This window comes from Oncorhynchus nerka, linkage group LG13, assembly GCF_034236695.1.
Source record: "Oncorhynchus nerka isolate Pitt River linkage group LG13, Oner_Uvic_2.0, whole genome shotgun sequence".
NCBI classification, from domain to species: domain Eukaryota; kingdom Metazoa; phylum Chordata; class Actinopteri; order Salmoniformes; family Salmonidae; genus Oncorhynchus; species Oncorhynchus nerka.
In genome coordinates this window covers 64,955,619-64,974,325 of record NC_088408.1, presented here as the reverse complement: position 1 = coordinate 64,974,325, position 18,707 = coordinate 64,955,619, and the positions used below count along the sequence as shown (strand labels likewise).

Genomic DNA, 18,707 nt, shown 5'->3' with positions numbered 1-18,707 from the left:
TTGGGTAAACCAAGCCGACGTTTCGGCGTCACTCTGTTTTCTTCAGGATGCCACAGTGATGCTGAAACGCTGGTGGTTTACCAAATACATTACTGGGAGCTTGTATATCCAGTGTGCGACTCTTTGTGTATTTTTTTCTAGCAAACTGCAATACTGCATATCACAGGAAGGCACATTAATTGGGGAGGATGGGCTCGTGGTAATGCCTGGAGTGGAATGAGTGGAATGGTATCGAATACATCAAACACATGGTTTCCGTTCCAGCCGTCCTCCCCTCAGCAGCCTCCTGTGCTATATACGCAGCAAAACTAGTTCTTCCCAAATATCTCTTCTTAGCTCAACACTCCCTCCTGTGGGTTTCTCTCTCTTGGTGTTGAAGTGCTTGTATTGTTCAGGCTTCCCCTCTATGTCTGGCCCTTATCCTGGCTGTGACCCTCTGTGCCCCACTCCTGGGGAGGGACAGTAAGAGCCTTGGTTTTTTTCTACTCCAGAAGGATGAGGGAAATCATTCTAGTGTCCTTCCCTCATTTGTTCTCATATCATCTCAGCAGAGAATATTTCATTTTGAATTCTCGTCTTGGACCGGATGGGTCCCTCTGTTTCAATATCACAGGCCAGTTCACATTCCCTTGGATCAGTGAGCTAATAACAGAACTGGAATCATACAGTATTCTTACGGGAGAGAGGGAGGAGAGAGAGAGAGAGAGAGAGAGAGAGAGAGAGAGAGAGAGAGAGAGAGATTTCCAGCCCGTGGGTGTGTTATGTTATGAGAAGAAACAGAAGTCGTCTGGTGAGATACTGTATTTCTATTCAGTTTATTTTTCAATTCTATGTGGGAGTTGCAAACATAAACTCCTTCCTTCCCTCGTGGTACGCAGACAGAACGCTCCTACGGGACTGTGGGAGGAGATCCCTTCAGAAGCATTGTGAAAGACACCGAATTGCAAATTCTATTGAACAAACAGATAGTCAAACACTTATAGGGTAACTGTGTTGACTTGCTATCCTTTGTCAGATACAATTCTTACCGCAGTTGATCTAGTTACAAACAAAACCATGCACAGCAAGTCCAGTCATTCATTCCATGGTGTTGCTTTAATTATCATTCTCTTTTGCATCAGTTTAACTGTTGACATCCAATAGAAACTTTAGAGTTTTGAATAAATCACACTGTTTACAATTGCATCATGTTACAGTGTTGCTACCCAATCACATTTTCCAGAATAATCACAGAATACTCCCTATACATACCAGTGTAGCCTACCCAGCATACCTTGCTGTTCGTTACACTGTAGTTGGTACTGCCTGAGACGAGGTGCGTCCAGTGTAAGCTCCTACCATACTATTCAGAACTCAAATACAGATCAGTCCAATCTATCCCCTGTTGTAGATGCGAATCCAGAGTGTACCAGGGTTGGGGTCAATTCCGTTTTCAATTGACAATTCACTGGGCAATGTTCACTTTGTGAATTGACTGCAGTTGATCCCAACCCTGGAATGTACTCTGTATAATCCAACACTGGAGCAGCGCTAACATCAGTGAATTGTCAGTACATGTCTCCCTGGATCGTACTGCATCACCTAGCCCTGCAGGACAGGGAGGGGGAGGACCGACCGAGCTCAAACAGAAACCTGCTCTGTCTCTTTGTCGGTCTGTCATACTGCTCTACAGCACTCCCCACAGACGTCAACACGGTCATCACAGTGAGTTTTCCTTTGAGACAACACATAGTTCCCTCCAGTCAACTATATTTTAGATAGGGCCACACAAACATCAACATATAGATAGATAGCATATCCAATGTAGAATGTACAAGAGTCAAATGTTGTGTTTCTCAGCATTCCATCCATTCTGTAAGGAAGGCACATACAAACTCATTCATAAAGTCATGTGGAAGTCAATTCATGACAATTAACTATCTTTCAATGACCTGCCTTTAGTGTGGGGTTGCATAAACTTCATTTCAAGCTAATTAGGTGTTGCTTTCATTCAGCTTAGTTACAGTATAAGCATGTGGTACATCATCCATAGTTACAGAAAAGAACTAGAGCACAATATCTAGCTTCAGCACCTCCGGTGGACAGTGAAAACGTCCATTGATCCCTTGGCTGGTTAAGTAGTGGCTCTGGTGAGGATAGATTAAGAGACTGACAGGAGTGTAGGTTTGGGTAAATGTATCCTGTCTGAATACTGTGGCATCAGAGTTTGAGATGGCTGATAGCATTTAAGTGGTCTCAATCCACTTTCTATGAGTTTGAGTTTTAGGAGCACCTCATACATTTGCACAAGACAATGACATGAACAAAAAACACATCATAGATTTAGAAATAAGACCATTACAGTATTTACACGGAGTCGGAAAGAACATTATTGGTATAGTGCATTGCCTGTTAATTGTCAACTGCACATCCAGAGAAAAATACAATGTTTTACCATCAAAATGGTCATTAGAGTGAACTCACACATAATCAATGTGGGGTACAGAATGTACACGGGTAGCTATTGTATAGAGAGACACTGGAGTCCAGTATGGTTCATCGCTCCAGGGAGGGGACTAGCTGATTAGACTCAACCGGACAGCAGTGCTCAAGTCCTGGGGAGACGAGAGCTCTTTCATCCTCTATCCTGCCCTTCTCTGCGGCTCAGACAGACCACGTCACCTCTTTCTATAAAGAGATTAGTTCCGGGTTGAATCACCCCCAACCCCATGACCCAGCAGCAGCAGTGTGGCGGTGGCATCACTGTGAGGGCACATGTCCACACCACTGGTGACCTGTCACACGCTGGATACCTCTTAGTGAGTCTGACCAGTCCTCGCCTGTGTCTAGTTGTGTGTCTGAGCCAGGGAGGCTAGGTGTCCAACCTGTAGCCGAGTGAAGGTAGTGTGTGTTGCTGTTGTGTGTGGGGCTCATATGAGCCTCTCCTCGGGGGGCACTTTGAGTACACTGCCCATCTCCAGCCGTGCCCCTGCCACCTCCTGGGCGCTGGGGCTGTAGGTGCCCTCCGACTGGCGCTTCTTGCGTGCGGTCAGCACCATGAACACCAGGGCCACCACAGCCAGCAGCACACACAGGCTGGCCAGAGGGATGGCCACCACCAGCCAGGGCACACGCTGCCTCTGCTCCTGTCTCTACAGAGGGGTGAGAGCAGGACATTTAACTATGACTTATTATGACCTTGTTATTACTTACTAGTACCTTATTACTCAGATTAGACAAACTGCAGCTTAAATTGTTTTAATTACATCAGCCTCTTTGATCCAATCTGGTCTGTGTAAAAGCTTTTGACACTCAACGTATATTATCACTACACAGTCTACTGTAATAAATGTACTGACAGTATGTCGTCACGCACGGACGGTCAGTTACTGAGTGTGATCAGTGGAGATATAAGGTGCCTTACATTGCTTTCACACTGTGTGCCGCTGAAGCCCGGCACACACACACACTGGAAGCTGCTGAGTCGGTCCAGGCAGGTAGCACCGTTGAGACAGGGTCTGGACTCACACTCATCTATCTCTGCCTCACACCTGGGAGAGAACACCAGGGGGTCAACACGACACTGACACCCCAGCAGGAACGACAGCTCTCTGTCCATACAATAGGAGCCTTTTACAGTCCCACTGAAATGCTCAGCTTTTAAACTGTAGACTTATAGGTCCGGGCTACCGGACACAGGTTAAGCCTAGTCCATTTAGCATGCTTTTTAGTCCTTCTTAGTCCAATAAAATGTTAGTCTCCGGGAACGCGGCCCATGTATTTTCTATGGAAAATTTGATAGTTTAGTGATCTCACCAGTCTCCAGTGTAGCCAGGTTTGCAGGTGCAGTTGGTACCCCAGATCCCATCCACGCAGACCCCACCGTTGTCACACTGCGTCTCTTCATCACACTGCTGCGGAGGGAATCTCCATCTGTAGGATACACAAAATACAGTCATTACAACGTCTATACATGCTGAATACGTAGACACACACACACACAGTGATTTTTGAACAGGAACATGCCCTGGTTATAGTTTGTGGTACTCACTGGCAGCGGCGGCCGGTGTATCCAGGGGGGCAGACACACTGGTAGGTACCCGTCCCGTCTAGGCAGGAGCCCCCGTTCAAACAGCTGTGCTCCAGGCAGTCATCCACCTCCTCCTCACAGTCCCTGCCCCCCCATCCTTTGTGACACTCACACTGGTAGTTTGCCAGCAGGTCTGTGCAGGTGCCGTGGGCACAGGGGCCTGAGGCACACTCGTCTGTGTCCCTCTGGCAGAACTCTCCCTCCCAGCCCGGGGAACAGCTGCAGTTGAACAGGTTCCAGAGGTCCTGGCAGGTGCCCTGGTTGAGGCAGGGCTGGTACTGACACACATCAGTAGCAACACACCCCATCTTGTTCTCCTGCCCCCCCTGTCTGATAAACCGGGCTGCCTGGGGGGCATCTTGGTTGTCCAACAGAGGTAGGTAGACTCCTCCCACCCTCACCTCTCCCAGACAGCCTGTGTAGTTCTCTGCCAGCCACACGGTGGTGTTGTTGAGGAAGTTGAGGTGCCCGGCCGTGCCCATGGTGCTGCCAGCCCTGCGCCCGTCCACAGTGAGGCGCCAGCGGGACACAGGCTGCAGGGGGTCTGTCATGGCCAGGTGGAGTTGGTGCCAGGCCCCGTCTGAGATGGGCAGGTCGCTGGTGAAGGCCTGTAGCTCCAGGCTGTTGCCGCTCAGTAGTTTGACCAGCAGGGAGGAGTTGAGCAAACCCAGACAGAAGACCTCTGCTCCGTTAGTGGCCCGCAGCAGCACGCCGTTCTCCTCCCGAGTACGTATATCCATGGAGACACTGGTCACCGTGGCAACCAGCGAGCCATTAGCTGTGAACTGCAGAGCGTTGCTCTCAAAGGTGGCGTTAGTGAGGCCTGGTGGAACAGCAGTATATTAATAAGGCTATTGAATACAGTGACACACCTTTTGGTAAGGTGTTCGCTATTTTGTTTGTGTGTATGTGTCTGTGCCGAGAAAGATATTGTAGTAGAGAGAAAGGGAGAGAGATAATGTATACGATCCCAAAAAATCCACTCACACTCGTAACCGTCAACTAGATCCACACACTGGCTGCCCACGACACAGGGGTCGCTGACACACCACACGCGTGTATCACATCGCCTGCCAGAGAAGTTCATGGGACAGGTACACTCAAAGTCATTCCAGGTGACTGTGCACGTTCCTCCGTTCTGACAGGGACCAGCCTGAGGAAGACATCGATATTAGTGTCTGTTACAAAGAGTGAACTGAAAAGTCTTTGTCAGGACCCTCACCTGAGAAATCTAGACAGCTCTTGAACCAGTTTCCTACAGTTACAGCAAAACATATCTTAAGTGTAAAGGTGTTATTGACGTTACCTTGCATGCCTCATCACTGACACAGCCATCCAACATGTTCTCCGATTGTTTTGGGATGTAGCACTGGAACGCTTCGTGGGTGTGGCACTCCTCCTCTGGGAGGTGAAGGTACAGGGGCATGTGGTCCAGAGTGATGTCCTGTAAGCAGCCTTTGAAGTGACCTCCCCAGGGGGCAGTGGACTCCCCCGGTGGCAGACCCCCCATGTACACCACGTCCCCATGCTCCATCCTCACCCGCCCCAGGGATAACTGTGTCCCACCCTGACTGAACCCTACCTGACCCTGGTGTACCACCACAGTGACCAGCTCCCTCTGTCCGCTGGTGATGTAGGTACCGTTAGAGAACAGGGTGGTGGGGGGGCTGTTGAAGACCAGGGTTCCCTCCCGCAGGTACAGGGAGAGGTAGGCCCTCCTCCCTCTCCGCAGCTGGAGGAGCAGGCCGCTAGGCTTCAGAGAGCGCAGGAAGAAGGAGATGTTGAAGTTCTCCCCGTCCGTTTGGTTGATGTTGAAGGCAGCATAGCTCACAGTGTCTTCATTACTGAATGTCCATGAGGGATATTCTGAGGCAAGCAAAAAAAAGCAATACTTTCAGTGTGAACAACAAAACCTGTACAAACCTGTGTAGCTGAAGGGAACTGGCTGTAAGTTGAGGAGACACACGTAACCCCCTTTAAATGACAATACATTGTCAGCGCCTGGTGTCTGCAGTTGTCATAATTTGAAAAGCAATATTTGAAAATGTAAAGCAAAGTAAAGTTTTAAAAGGTATAACAGTTCTTACCTTCTTCACACATGGAGCCGTGATAGGGTCGATCACACTCACAGCTGAAGCTAGTCCACAGGTCAATACAATGCCCACGATGATGGCAAGGATCAGGATGACACCAGTCGGTCTTGTTGCAGCCCAGCTCCATGTCTTGGACGTGCTCTGGAGAGATATCCTGAGGCAGTAGCAGCTGGTGGTCAACCTGTAGATCCTCCATGCAGCCAATGAAACCCTTCCTACTCTCTGTGTTGTCCAGATACTTCTGGGGGGCCCCACCCACATAGACCTGGGGGAATGATCCAGGTTGGAAGAAGATCAGTTGGTTGTGTCCTTCGTCCTCCACTGTGCAACCCCCGTCATTGTCACAGCCTGGTCCTTTCACCATCAGCACCAGCTTCTCATCCATGGTCACTTTGGCCTCATGCCAGTCTCCGTCATTGACAGGGAGATGGTAGGTGGCCTGTAGCTCCTTCCCTGATCCAGCTCTAGCATGGATATGGCCCCCCACAATCTCCAGGGACACACTGTAGTCCTCAGCCCCTCTGTAGAACAGCAGCATTTCAGCCAGGGTGGTCCTGAAGCGCAGCTGGACGTGGATCCCATAGTGGTGGTGGTGGTGCTGGGGGTCAATCCCTCTACTGGTCCTGTTAGCTGTAGGAGGGAGCTGGATAAGGACATACCCCTCTCTGTTGAAGGAGAAGGTGGTGGGAATGCTGCAGTGCTTCCCAGTGAAGCCAGGGTGACAGAGGCAGGTGTGGTCATGCTCTTGTTCATCCCCATCTTCCCCACTGTGCTCTTTTTGGCTTAGGATGGGCACACACGTGGCTCCGTTCTCACACAGGTGTTCCCTGCAGCCAATCAGACGGATGTCACAGTTATGGCCACCCCATGGCTCCTCCCCTGGACCCGCCGTCACACAGTTGCAGGTGTAGGAGTTGGCGGCGTCCTTGCAGGACCCGCCGTTCTGACAGGGCTCGCTCTCACACTCGTCAATGTCTACCTCGCAGTGCATACCTGGAATGACAACATAACACACCATTCGTTTTTTCAAGTTGGATAGGGGTATGGTTATGTATTTCTCTGCCACACAGGACTGTCCCACAGCCACACTGTGAGATTCAACAGGAGCCTACGGGTCTCCCTAACCAAACCAATGAGTTAATCAGAGTCTCCCTAACCAAACCAATGAGTTAATCAGAGTCTCCCTAACCAAACCAATTAGTTAATCAGTCTCCCTAACCAAACCAATGAGTTAATCAGAGTATCCCTAACCAAACCAATGAGTTAATCAGAGTCTCCCTAACCAAACCAATGAGTTAATCAGAGTCTCCCTAACCAAACAAATGAGTTAATCAGAGTCTCCCTAACCAAACCAATGAGTTAATCAGAGTCTCCCTAACCAAACCAATGAGTTAATAAGTCTCCCTAACAAAACCAATTAGTTAATCAGTCTCCCTAACCAAACCAATGAGTTAATCAGAGTCTCCCTAACCAAACCAATGAGTTAACCAGAGTCTCCCTAACCAAACCAATGAGTTAATCAGAGTCTCCCTAACCAAACCAATGAGTTAATCAGAGTCTCCCTAACCAAACCAATGAGTTAATCAGAGTCTCCCTAACCAAACCAATGAGTTAATCAGAGTCTCCCTAACCAAACCAATGAGTTAATAAGTCTCAAACCTAACAAAACCAATTAGTTAATCAGTCTCCTAACTCTCAGAGTCTCCCTAACCAAACCAATGAGTTAGCCAGAGTCTCCCTAACCAAACCAATGAGTTAATCAGAGTCTCCCTAACCAAACCAATGAGTTAATCAGAGTCTCCCTAACCAAACCAATGAGTTAATCAGAGTCTCCCTAACCAAACCAATGAGTTAATAAGTCTCCCTAACAAAACCAATTAGTTAATCAGTCTCCCTAACCAAACCAAATTAGTTATCAGCCTCCCTAACCAAACCAATGAGTTAATCAGAGTTTCCCTAAGCAAACCAATGAGTTAATCAGAGTCTCCCTAACCAAACCAATGAGTTAATCAAAGTCTCCCTAATCTAACCAATGAGTTAATCAGTCTCCCTAACCAAACCAATGAGTTAATCAGAGTCTCACTAACCAAACCAATGAGTTAATCAGAGTCTCCCTAACCAAACCAATGGGTTAATCAGAGTCTCCCTAACCAAACCAATGAGTTAATCAGAGTCTCCCTAACCAAACCAATGAGTTAATCAGAGTCTCCCTAACCAAACCAATGAGTTAATCAGAGTCTCCCTAACCAAACCAATGAGTTAATCAGTCTCCCTAACCAAACCAATGAGAGTCTCCCTAACCAAACCAAAATGAGTTAATCAGAGTCTCCCTAACCAAACCAATGAGTTAATCAGAGTCTCCCTAACCAAACCAAACCTAACCAAACCAATGAGTTAATCAGAGTCTCCCCAAACCAATGAGTTAATCAGAGTCTCCCTAACCAAACCAATGAGTTAATCAGAGTCTCCCTAACCAAACCAATGAGTTAATCAGTCTCCCTAACCAAACCAAATGAGTTAATCAAAGAGTCTCCCTAACCAAACCAAATGAGTTAATCAGAGTCTCCTAACCAAACCAAATGAGTTAATCAGAGTCTCCCTAACCAAACCAAATGAGTTATCATGAGTCTCCCTAACCAAACCAAATGAGTTATCAGAGTCTCCCTAACCAAACCAAATGAGTTATCAGAGTCTCCCTAACCAAACCAAATGAGTTATCAGTCTCCCTAACCAAACCAAATGAGTTATCAGTCTCCCTAACCAAACCAAATGAGTTATCAGTCTCCCTAACCAAACCAAATGAGTTATCAGAGTCTCCCTAACCAAACCAAATGAGTTATCAGTCTCCTAACCAAACCAAATGAGTTATCAGTCTCCCTAACCAAACCAAATGAGTTATCAGAGTCTCCCTAACCAAACCAAATGAGTTATCAGAGTCTCCCTAACCAAACCAAATGAGTTTATCCCTAACCAAACCAGTCTCCCTAACCAAACCAAATGAGTTATCAGAGTCTCCCTAACCAAACCAAATGAGTTATCAGAGTCTCCCTAACCAAACCAAATGAGTTATCAGTCTCCCTAACCAAACCAAAAACCAAATGAGTTATCAGAGTCTCCCTAACCAAACCAAATGAGTTATCAGAGTCTCCTAACCAAACCAAATGAGTTATCAGTCTCCCTAACCAAACCAAATGAGTTATCAGAGTCTCCCTAACCAAACCAAATGAGTTATCAGTCTCCCTAACCAAACCAAATGAGTTATCAGTCTCCCTAACCAAACCAAATGAGTTATCAGAGTCTCCCTAACCAAACCAAATGAGTTATCAGTCTCCCTAACCAAACCAAATGAGTTATCAGAGTCTCCCTAACCAAACCAAATGAGTTATCAGAGTCTCCCTAACCAAACCAAATGAGTTATCAGTCTCCCTAACCAAACCAAATGAGTTATCAGAGTCTCCCTAACCAAACCAAATGAGTTATCAGAGTCTCCCTAACCAAACCAAATGAGTTATCAGTCTCCCTAACCAAACCAAATGATTTATCAGAGTCTCCCTAACCAAACCAAATGAGTTATCAGAGTCTCCCTAACCAAACCAAATGAGTTATCAGAGTCTCCCTAACCAAACCAAATGAGTTATCAGAGTCTCCCTAACCAAACCAAATGAGTTATCAGAGTCTCCCTAACCAAACCAAATGAGTTATCAGAGTCTCCCTAACCAAACCAAATGAGTTATCAGAGTCTCCCTAACCAAACCAAATGAGTTATCAGTCTCCCTAACCAAACCAAATGAGTTATCAGAGTCTCCCTAACCAAACCAAATGAGTTATCAGAGTCTCCCTAACCAAACCAAATGAGTTATCAGAGTCTCCCTAACCAAACCAAATGAGTTATCAGAGACTCCCTAACCAAACCAAATGAGTTATCAGAATCTCCCTAACCAAACCAAATGAGTTATCAGAGTCTCCCTAACCAAACCAAATGAGTTATCAGAATCTCCCTAACCAAACCAAATGAGTTGTCAGAGTCTCCCTAACCAAACCAATGAGTTATCAGAATCTCCCTAACCAAACCAATGAGTTATCAGAGTCTCCCTAACCAAACCAATGAGTTATCAGAATCTAACCAAACCCTAACCAAACCAAATGAGTTATCAGAGTCTCCTAACCAAACCAAATGAGTTATCAGAGTCTCCCTAACCAAACCAAATGAGTTATCAGAATCTCCCTAACCAAACCAAATGAGTTGTCAGAGTCTCCCTAACCAAACCAATGAGTTATCAGAGTCTCCCTAACCAAACCAATGAGTTATCAGAATCTCCCTAACCAAACCAATGAGTTATCAGAGTCTCTATAACCAAACCAAATGAGTTATCAGTCTCCCTAACCAAACCAAATGAGTTATCAGAGTCCCCTAACCAAACCAAATGAGTTATCAAATGAGTTATCTCCCTAACCAAACCAAATGAGTTATCAGTCTCCTAACCAAACCAAATGAGTTATCAGTCTCCCTAACCAAACCAAATGAGTTATCAGAGTCTCCCTAACCAAACCAAATGAGTTATCAGTCTCCCTAACCAAACCAAATGAGTTATCAGAGTCTCCCTAACCAAACCAGTGAAGGTCTCCCTAACCAAACCAATGAGTTAATCGAGTCTCCCTAACCAAACCAATGAGTTAATCAGAGTCTCCCTAACCAAACCAATGAGTTAATCAGAGTCTCCCTAACCAAACCAATGAGTTAATCAGAGTCTCCCTAACCAAACCAATGAGTTAATCAGAGTCTCCCTAACCAAACCAATGAGTTAATCAGAGTCTCCCTAACCAAACCAATGAGTTAATCAGAGTCTCCCTAACCAAACCAAATGAGTTATCAGAGTCTCCCCAACCAAACCAAATGAGTTATCAGTCTCCCTAACCAAACCAAATGAGTTATCAGTCTCCCTAACCAAACCAAATGAGTTATCAGTCTCCCTAACCAAACCAAATGAGTTATCAGAGTCTCCCTAACCAAACCAAATGAGTTATCAGTCTCCCTAACCAAACCAAATGAGTTATCAGTCTCCCTAACCAAACCAAATGAGTTATCAGAGTCTCCCTAACCAAACCAGTGAGTTAATCAGTCTCCCTAACCAAACCAATGAGTTAATCCGAGTCTCCCTAACCAAACCAATGAGTTAATCAGGGTCTCCCTAACCAAACCAATGAGTTAATCCGAGTCTCCCTAACCAAACCAGTGAGTTAATCAGAGTCTCCCTAACCAAACCAATGAGTTAATCAGAGTCTCCCATACCAAACCAATGAGTTAATCAGAGTCTCCCATACCAAACCAGTGAGTTAATCAGAGTCTCCCTAACCAAACCAATGAGTTAATCAGGGTCTCCCTAACCAAACCAAATGAGTTATCAGAGTCTCCCCAACCAAACCAAATGAGTTATCAGTCTCCCTAACCAAACCAAATGAGTTATCAGTCTCCCTAACCAAACCAAATGAGTTATCAGTCTCCCTAACCAAACCAAATGAGTTATCAGTCTCCCTAACCAAACCAAATGAGTTATCAGAGTCTCCCTAACCAAACCAAATGAGTTATCAGTCTCCCTAACCAAACCAAATGAGTTATCAGTCTCCCTAACCAAACCAAATGAGTTATCAGTCTCCCTAACCAAACCAAATGAGTTATCAGAGTCTCCCTAACCAAACCAAATGAGTTATCAGAGTCTCCCTAACCAAACCAAATGAGTTATCAGATTTATCTCCTAACCAAACCAAATGAGTTATCAGAGTCTTCCTAACCAAACCAAATGAGTTATCAGAGTCTCCCTAACCAAACCAAATGAGTTAATCAGAGTCTCCCTAACCAAACCAATGAGTTAATCAGGGTCTCCCTAACCAAACCAAATGAGTTATCAGAGTCTCCCATACCAAACCAGTGAGTTAATCAGAGTCTCCCTAACCAAACCAATGAGTTAATCAGGGTCTCCCTAACCAAACCAAATGAGTTATCAGTCTCCCTAACCAAACCAAATGAGTTATCAGTCTCCCTAACCAAACCGAATGAGTTATCAGAGTCTCCCTAACCAAACCAAATGAGTTATCAGTCTCCCTAACCAAACCAAATGAGTTATCAGTCTCCCTAACCAAACCAAATGAGTTATCAGAGTCTCCCTAACCAAACCAAATGAGTTATCAGTCTCCCTAACCAAACCAAATGAGTTATCAGAGTCTCCCTAACCAAACCAAATGAGTTATCAGAGTCTCCCTAACCAAACCAAATGAGTTATCAGTCTCCCTAACCAAACCAAATGAGTTATCAGAGTCTCCCTAACCAAACCAAATGAGTTATCAGTTATCAGTCTCTAACCAAACCAAATGAGTTATCAAACCAAATGAGTTATCAGAGTCTCCCTAACCAAACCAAATGAGTTATCAGAGTCTCCCTAACCAAACCAAATGAGTTATCAGAGTCTCCCTAACCAAACCAAATGAGTTATCAGAGTCTCCCTAACCAAACCAAATGAGTTATCAGAGTCTCAGAGTCCCTAACCAAACCAAATGAGTTATCAGAGTCTCCCTAACCAAACCAAATGAGTTATCAGAGTCTCCCTAACCAAATCAGTTATCAGTCTCCCTAACCAAACCAAATGAGTTATCAGAGTCTCCCTAACCAAACCAAATGAGTTATCAGAGTCTCCCTAACCAAACCAAATGAGTTATCAGTCTCCCTAACCAAACCAAATGAGTTATCAGAGTCTCCCTAACCAAACCAAATGAGTTATCAGTCTCCTAACCAAACCAAATGAGTTATCTCCCTAACCAAACCAAATGAGTTATCAGTCTCCCTAACCAAACCAAATGAGTTATCTCCCTAACCAAACCAAATGAGTTATCAGAGTCTCCCTAACCAAACCAAATGAGTTATCAGAGTCTCCCTAACCAAACCAAATGAGTTATATCAAATGAGTTATCTCCCTAACCAAACCAAATGAGTTATCAGAGTCTCCCTAACCAAACCAAATGAGTTATCAGACTCCCTAACCAAACCATCTCCTAACCAAACCAAATGAGTTATCAGAGTCTAACCAAACCAAATGAGTTACAGAATCAAACCAAACCAAATGAGTTGTCAGAGTCTCCCTAACCAAACCAATGAGTTATCAGAATCTCCCTAACCAAACCAATGAGTTATCAGAGTCTCCCTAACCAAACCAATGAGTTATCAGAATCTCCCTAACCAAACCAATGAGTTATCAGAGTCTCCATAACCAAACCAAATGAGTTATCAGTCTCCCTAACCAAACCAAATGAGTTATCAGAGTCCCCCTAACCAAACCAATGAGTTATCAGAATCTCCCTAACCAAACCAAATGAGTTATCAGTCTCCCTAACCAAACCAAATGAGTTATCAGTCTCCCTAACCAAACCAAATGAGTTATCAGAGTCTCCCTAACCAAACCAAATGAGTTATCAGTCTCCCTAACCAAACCAAATGAGTTATCAGAGTCTCCCTAACCAAACCAGTGAGTTAATCAGTCTCCCTAACCAAACCAATGAGTTAATCCGAGTCTCCCTAACCAAACCAATGAGTTAATCAGGGTCTCCCTAACCAAACCAATGAGTTAATCCGAGTCTCCCTAACCAAACCAGTGAGTTAATCAGAGTCTCCCTAACCAAACCAGTGAGTTAATCAGAGTCTCCCTAACCAAACCAATGAGTTAATCAGAGTCTCCCATACCAAACCAGTGAGTTAATCAGAGTCTCCCTAACCAAACCAATGAGTTAATCAGGGTCTCCCTAACCAAACCAAATGAGTTATCAGAGTCTCCAAACCAAATGAGTTAACCAAACCAAATGAGTTATCAGTTAACCAAACCAAATCAGTCTCCCTAACCAAACCAAATGAGTTATCAGTCTCCCTAACCAAACCAAATGAGTTATCAGAGTCTCCCTAACCAAACCAAATGAGTTATCAGTCTCCCTAACCAAACCAAATGAGTTATCAGTCTCCCTAACCAAACCAAATGAGTTATCAGAGTCTCCCTAACCAAACCAGTGAGTTAATCAGTCTCCCTAACCAAACCAATGAGTTAATCCGAGTCTCCCTAACCAAACCAATGAGTTAATCAGGGTCTCCCTAACCAAACCAATGAGTTAATCCGAGTCTCCCTAACCAAACCAGTGAGTTAATCAGAGTCTCCCTAACCAAACCAATGAGTTAATCAGAGTCTCCCATACCAAACCAATGAGTTAATCAGAGTCTCCCATACCAAACCAGTGAGTTAATGAGTCTCCCTAACCAAACCCATGAGTTAATCAGGGTCTCCCTAACCAAACCAAATGAGTTATCAGAGTCTCCCCAACCAAACCAAATGAGTTATCAGTCTCCCTAACCAAACCAAATGAGTTATCAGTCTCCCTAACCAAACCAAATGAGTTATCAGTCTCCCTAACCAAACCAAATGAGTTATCAGTCTCCCTAACCAAACCAAATGAGTTATCAGAGTCTCCCTAACCAAACCAAATGAGTTATCAGTCTCCCTAACCAAACCAAATGAGTTATCAGTCTCCCTAACCAAACCAAATGAGTTATCAGTCTCCCTAACCAAACCAAATGAGTTATCAGAGTCTCCCTAACCAAACCAAATGAGTTATCAGAGTCTCCCTAACCAAACCAAATGAGTTATCAGATTCTCCCTAACCAAACCAAATGAGTTATCAGAGTTTCCCGAACCAAACCAAATGAGTTATCAGAGTCTCCCATACCAAACCAGTGAGTTAATCAGAGTCTCCCTAACCAAACCAATGAGTTAATCAGGGTCTCCCTAACCAAACCAAATGAGTTATCAGAGTCTCCCATACCAAACCAGTGAGTTAATCAGAGTCTCCCTAACCAAACCAATGAGTTAATCAGGGTCTCCCTAACCAAACCAAATGAGTTATCAGTCTCCCTAACCAAACCAAATGAGTTATCAGTCTCTAACCAAACCTAACCAAACCAAATGAGTTATCAGAGTCTCCCTAACCAAACCAAATGAGTTATCAGTCTCCCTAACCAAACCAAATGAGTTATCAGTCTCCCTAACCAAACCAAATGAGTTATCAGTCTCCCTAACCAAACCAAATGAGTTATCAGTCTCCCTAACCAAACCAAATGAGTTATCAGAGTCTCCCTAACCAAACCAAATGAAATAACCAAACCAAATGAGTTATCAGAGTCTCCCTAACCAAACCAAATGAGTTATCAGAGTCTCCCTAACCAAACCAAATGAGTTATCAGAGTCTCCCTAACCAAACCAAATGAGTTATCAGAGTCTCCCTAACCAAACCAAATGAGTTATCAGAGTCTCCCTAACCAAACCAAATGAGTTATCAGAGTCTCCCTAACCAAACCAAATGAGTTATCAGAGTCTCCCTAACCAAACCAAATGAGTTATCAGAGTCTCCCCTAACCAAACCAAATGAGTTATCAGTCTCCCTAACCAAACCAAAAGTTGAGTCTCCCTAACCAAACCAAATGAGTTATCAGAGTCTCCCTAACCAAACCAAATGAGTTATCAGTCTCCTAACCAAACCAAACTCCCTAACCAAAAATGATTTATCAGTCTCCCTAACCAAACCAAATGAGTTATAGTCTCCCTAACCAAACCAAATGAGTTATCTCTCCCTAACCAAACCAAATGAGTTATCAGAGTCTCCCTAACCAAACCAAATGAGTTATCAGAGTCTCCCTAACCAAACCAAATGAGTTATCAGAGTCTCCCTAACCAAACCAAATGAGTTATCAGAGTCTCCCTAACCAAACCAAATGAGTTATCAGAATCTCCCTAACCAAACCAATGAGTTATCAGAATCTCCCTAACCAAACCAATGAGTTATCAGAGTCTCCCTAACCAAACCAAATGAGTTATCAGAGTCTCCCTAACCAAACCAAATGAGTTATCAGAATCTCCCTAACCAAACCAAATGAGTTATCAGAGTCTCCCTAACCAAACCAAATGAGTTATAGTCTCCCTAACCAAACCAAATGAGTTATCAGTCTCCCTAACCAAACCAAATGAGTTATCAGTCTCCCTAACCAAACCAAATGAGTTATCAGAGTCTCCCTAACCAAACCAAATGAGTTATCAGTCTCCCTAACCAAACCAAATGAGTTATCAGAGTCTCCCTAACCAAACCAAATGAGTTATAGTCTCCCTAACCAAACCAAATGAGTTATCAGAGTCTCCCTAACCAAACCAAATGAGTTATCAGATTCTCCCTAACCAAACCAAATGAGTTATCAGAGTCTCCCTAACCAAACCAAATGAGTTATCAGAGTCTCCTAACCAAACCAAATGAGTTATCAGAGTCTCCCTAACCAAACCAAATGAGTTATCAGAGTCTCCCTAACCAAACCAAATGAGTTATCAGAGTCTCCCTAACCAAACCAAATGAGTTAATCAGAGTCTCCCTAACCAAACCAATGAGTTAATCAGGGTCTCCCTAACCAAACCAAATGAGTTATAACCTAACCAAACCAAATGAGTCTCAGTCTCCCTAACCAAACCAAATGAGTTATCAGAGTCTCCCTAACCAAACCAAATGAGTTATCAGAGTCTCCCTAACCAAACCAAATGAGTTATCAGTCTCCCTAACCAAACCAAATGAGTTATCAGTCTCCCTAACCAAACCAAATGAGTTATCAGTCTCCCTAACCAAACCAAATGAGTTATCAGAGTCTCCCTAACCAAACCAAATGAGTTATCAGAGTCTCCCTAACCAAACCAAATGAGTTATCAGTCTCCCTAACCAAACCAAAGTTTAGTCTTATCAGAGTCTCCCTAACCAAACCAAATGAGTTATCAGAGTCTCCCTAACCAAACCAAATGAGTTATCAGAGACTCCCTAACCAAACCAAATGAGTTATCAGAATCTCCCTAACCAAACCAAATGAGTTATCAGAGTCTCCCTAACCAAACCAAATGAGTTATCAGAGTCTCCCTAACCAAACCAAATGAGTTATCAGAGTCTCCCTAACCAAACCAAATGAGTTATCAGTCTCCCTAACCAAACCAAATGAGTTATCAGAGTCTCCCTAACCAAACCAAATGAGTTATCAGAGTCTCCTAACCAAACCAAATGAGTTATCAGTCTCCCTAACCAAACCAAATGAGTTATCAGTCTCCCTAACCAAACCAAATGAGTTATCAGAATCTCCCTAACCAAACCAAATGAGTTATCAGAGTCTCCCTAACCAAACCAAATGAGTTATCAGAATCTCCCTAACCAAACCAAATGAGTTGTCAGAGTCTCCCTAACCAAACCAATGAGTTATCAGAATCTCCCTAACCAAACCAATGAGTTATCAGAGTCTCCCTAACCAAACCAATGAGTTATCAGAATCTCCCTAACCAAACCAATGAGTTATCAGAGTCTCTATAACCAAACCAAATGAGTTATCAGTCTCCCTAAACAAACCAAATGAGTTATCAGAGTCCCCCTAACCAAACCAATGAGTTATCAGAATCTCCCTAACCAAACCAATGAGTTATCAGAGTCTCCCTAACCAAACCAATGAGTTATCAGAATCTCCCTAACCAAACCAATGAGTTATCAGAGTCTCTATAACCAAACCAAATGAGTTATCAGTCTCCCTAACCAAACCAAATGAGTTATCAGAGTCCCCCTAACCAAACCAATGAGTTATCAGAATCTCCCTAACCAAACCAAATGAGTTATCAGTCTCCCTAACCAAACCAAATGAGTTATCAGTCTCCCTAACCAAACCAAATGAGTTATCAGAGTCTCCCTAACCAAACCAAATGAGTTATCAGTCTCCCTAACCAAACCAAATGAGTTATCAGAGTCTCCCTAACCAAACCAGTGAGTTAATCAGTCTCCCTAACCAAACCAATGAGTTAATCCGAGTCTCCCTAACCAAACCAATGAGTTAATCAGGGTCTCCCTAACCAAACCAATGAGTTAATCCGAGTCTCCCTAACCAAACCAGTGAGTTAATCAGAGTCTCCCTAACCAAACCAATGAGTTAATCAGAGTCTCCCATACCAAACCAATGAGTTAATCAGAGTCTCCCATACCAAACCAGTGAGTTAATCAGAGTCTCCCTAACCAAACCAATGAGTTAATCAGGGTCTCCCTAACCAAACCAAATGAGTTATCAGAGTCTCCCCAACCAAACCAAATGAGTTATCAGTCTCAAACCAAATGAGTTATCAGTCTCCCCCTAACCAAACCAAATGAGTTATCAGTCTCCCTAACCAAACCAAATGAGTTATCAGTCTCCCTAACCAAACCAAATGAGTTATCAGTCTCCCTAACCAAACCAAATGAGTTATCAGAGTCTCCCTAACCAAACCAGTGAGTTAATCAGTCTCCCTAACCAAACCAATGAGTTAATCCGAGTCTCCCTAACCAAACCAATGAGTTAATCAGGGTCTCCCTAACCAAACCAATGAGTTAATCCGAGTCTCCCTAACCAAACCAGTGAGTTAATCAGAGTCTCCCTAACCAAACCAATGAGTTAATCAGAGTCTCCCATACCAAACCAATGA

At 44.1% G+C, this 18,707-nt stretch overlaps 1 protein-coding gene across 1 annotated transcript in view; it reads right to left on the bottom strand.

Annotated features, from left to right (window-relative positions):
• Positions 1-1,076: 1,076 nt before the first annotated feature.
• Positions 1,077-18,707, bottom strand: part of LOC115139860 (protein crumbs homolog 1-like) — a 40,795-nt gene continuing 23,164 nt past the window's right edge. The window contains exons 7-13 of the mRNA XM_029677695.2: positions 6,157-7,155; positions 5,376-5,935; positions 5,057-5,222; positions 4,031-4,892; positions 3,796-3,912; positions 3,404-3,530; positions 1,077-3,131 (exon numbers count right to left, since the gene is read on the bottom strand). Coding sequence (XP_029533555.1) covers positions 2,910-3,131; positions 3,404-3,530; positions 3,796-3,912; positions 4,031-4,892; positions 5,057-5,222; positions 5,376-5,935; positions 6,157-7,155 — 3,053 coding nt within the window. The 3' untranslated portion in view covers positions 1,077-2,909. The remainder of the gene's footprint in view (positions 3,132-3,403; positions 3,531-3,795; positions 3,913-4,030; positions 4,893-5,056; positions 5,223-5,375; positions 5,936-6,156; positions 7,156-18,707) is intronic.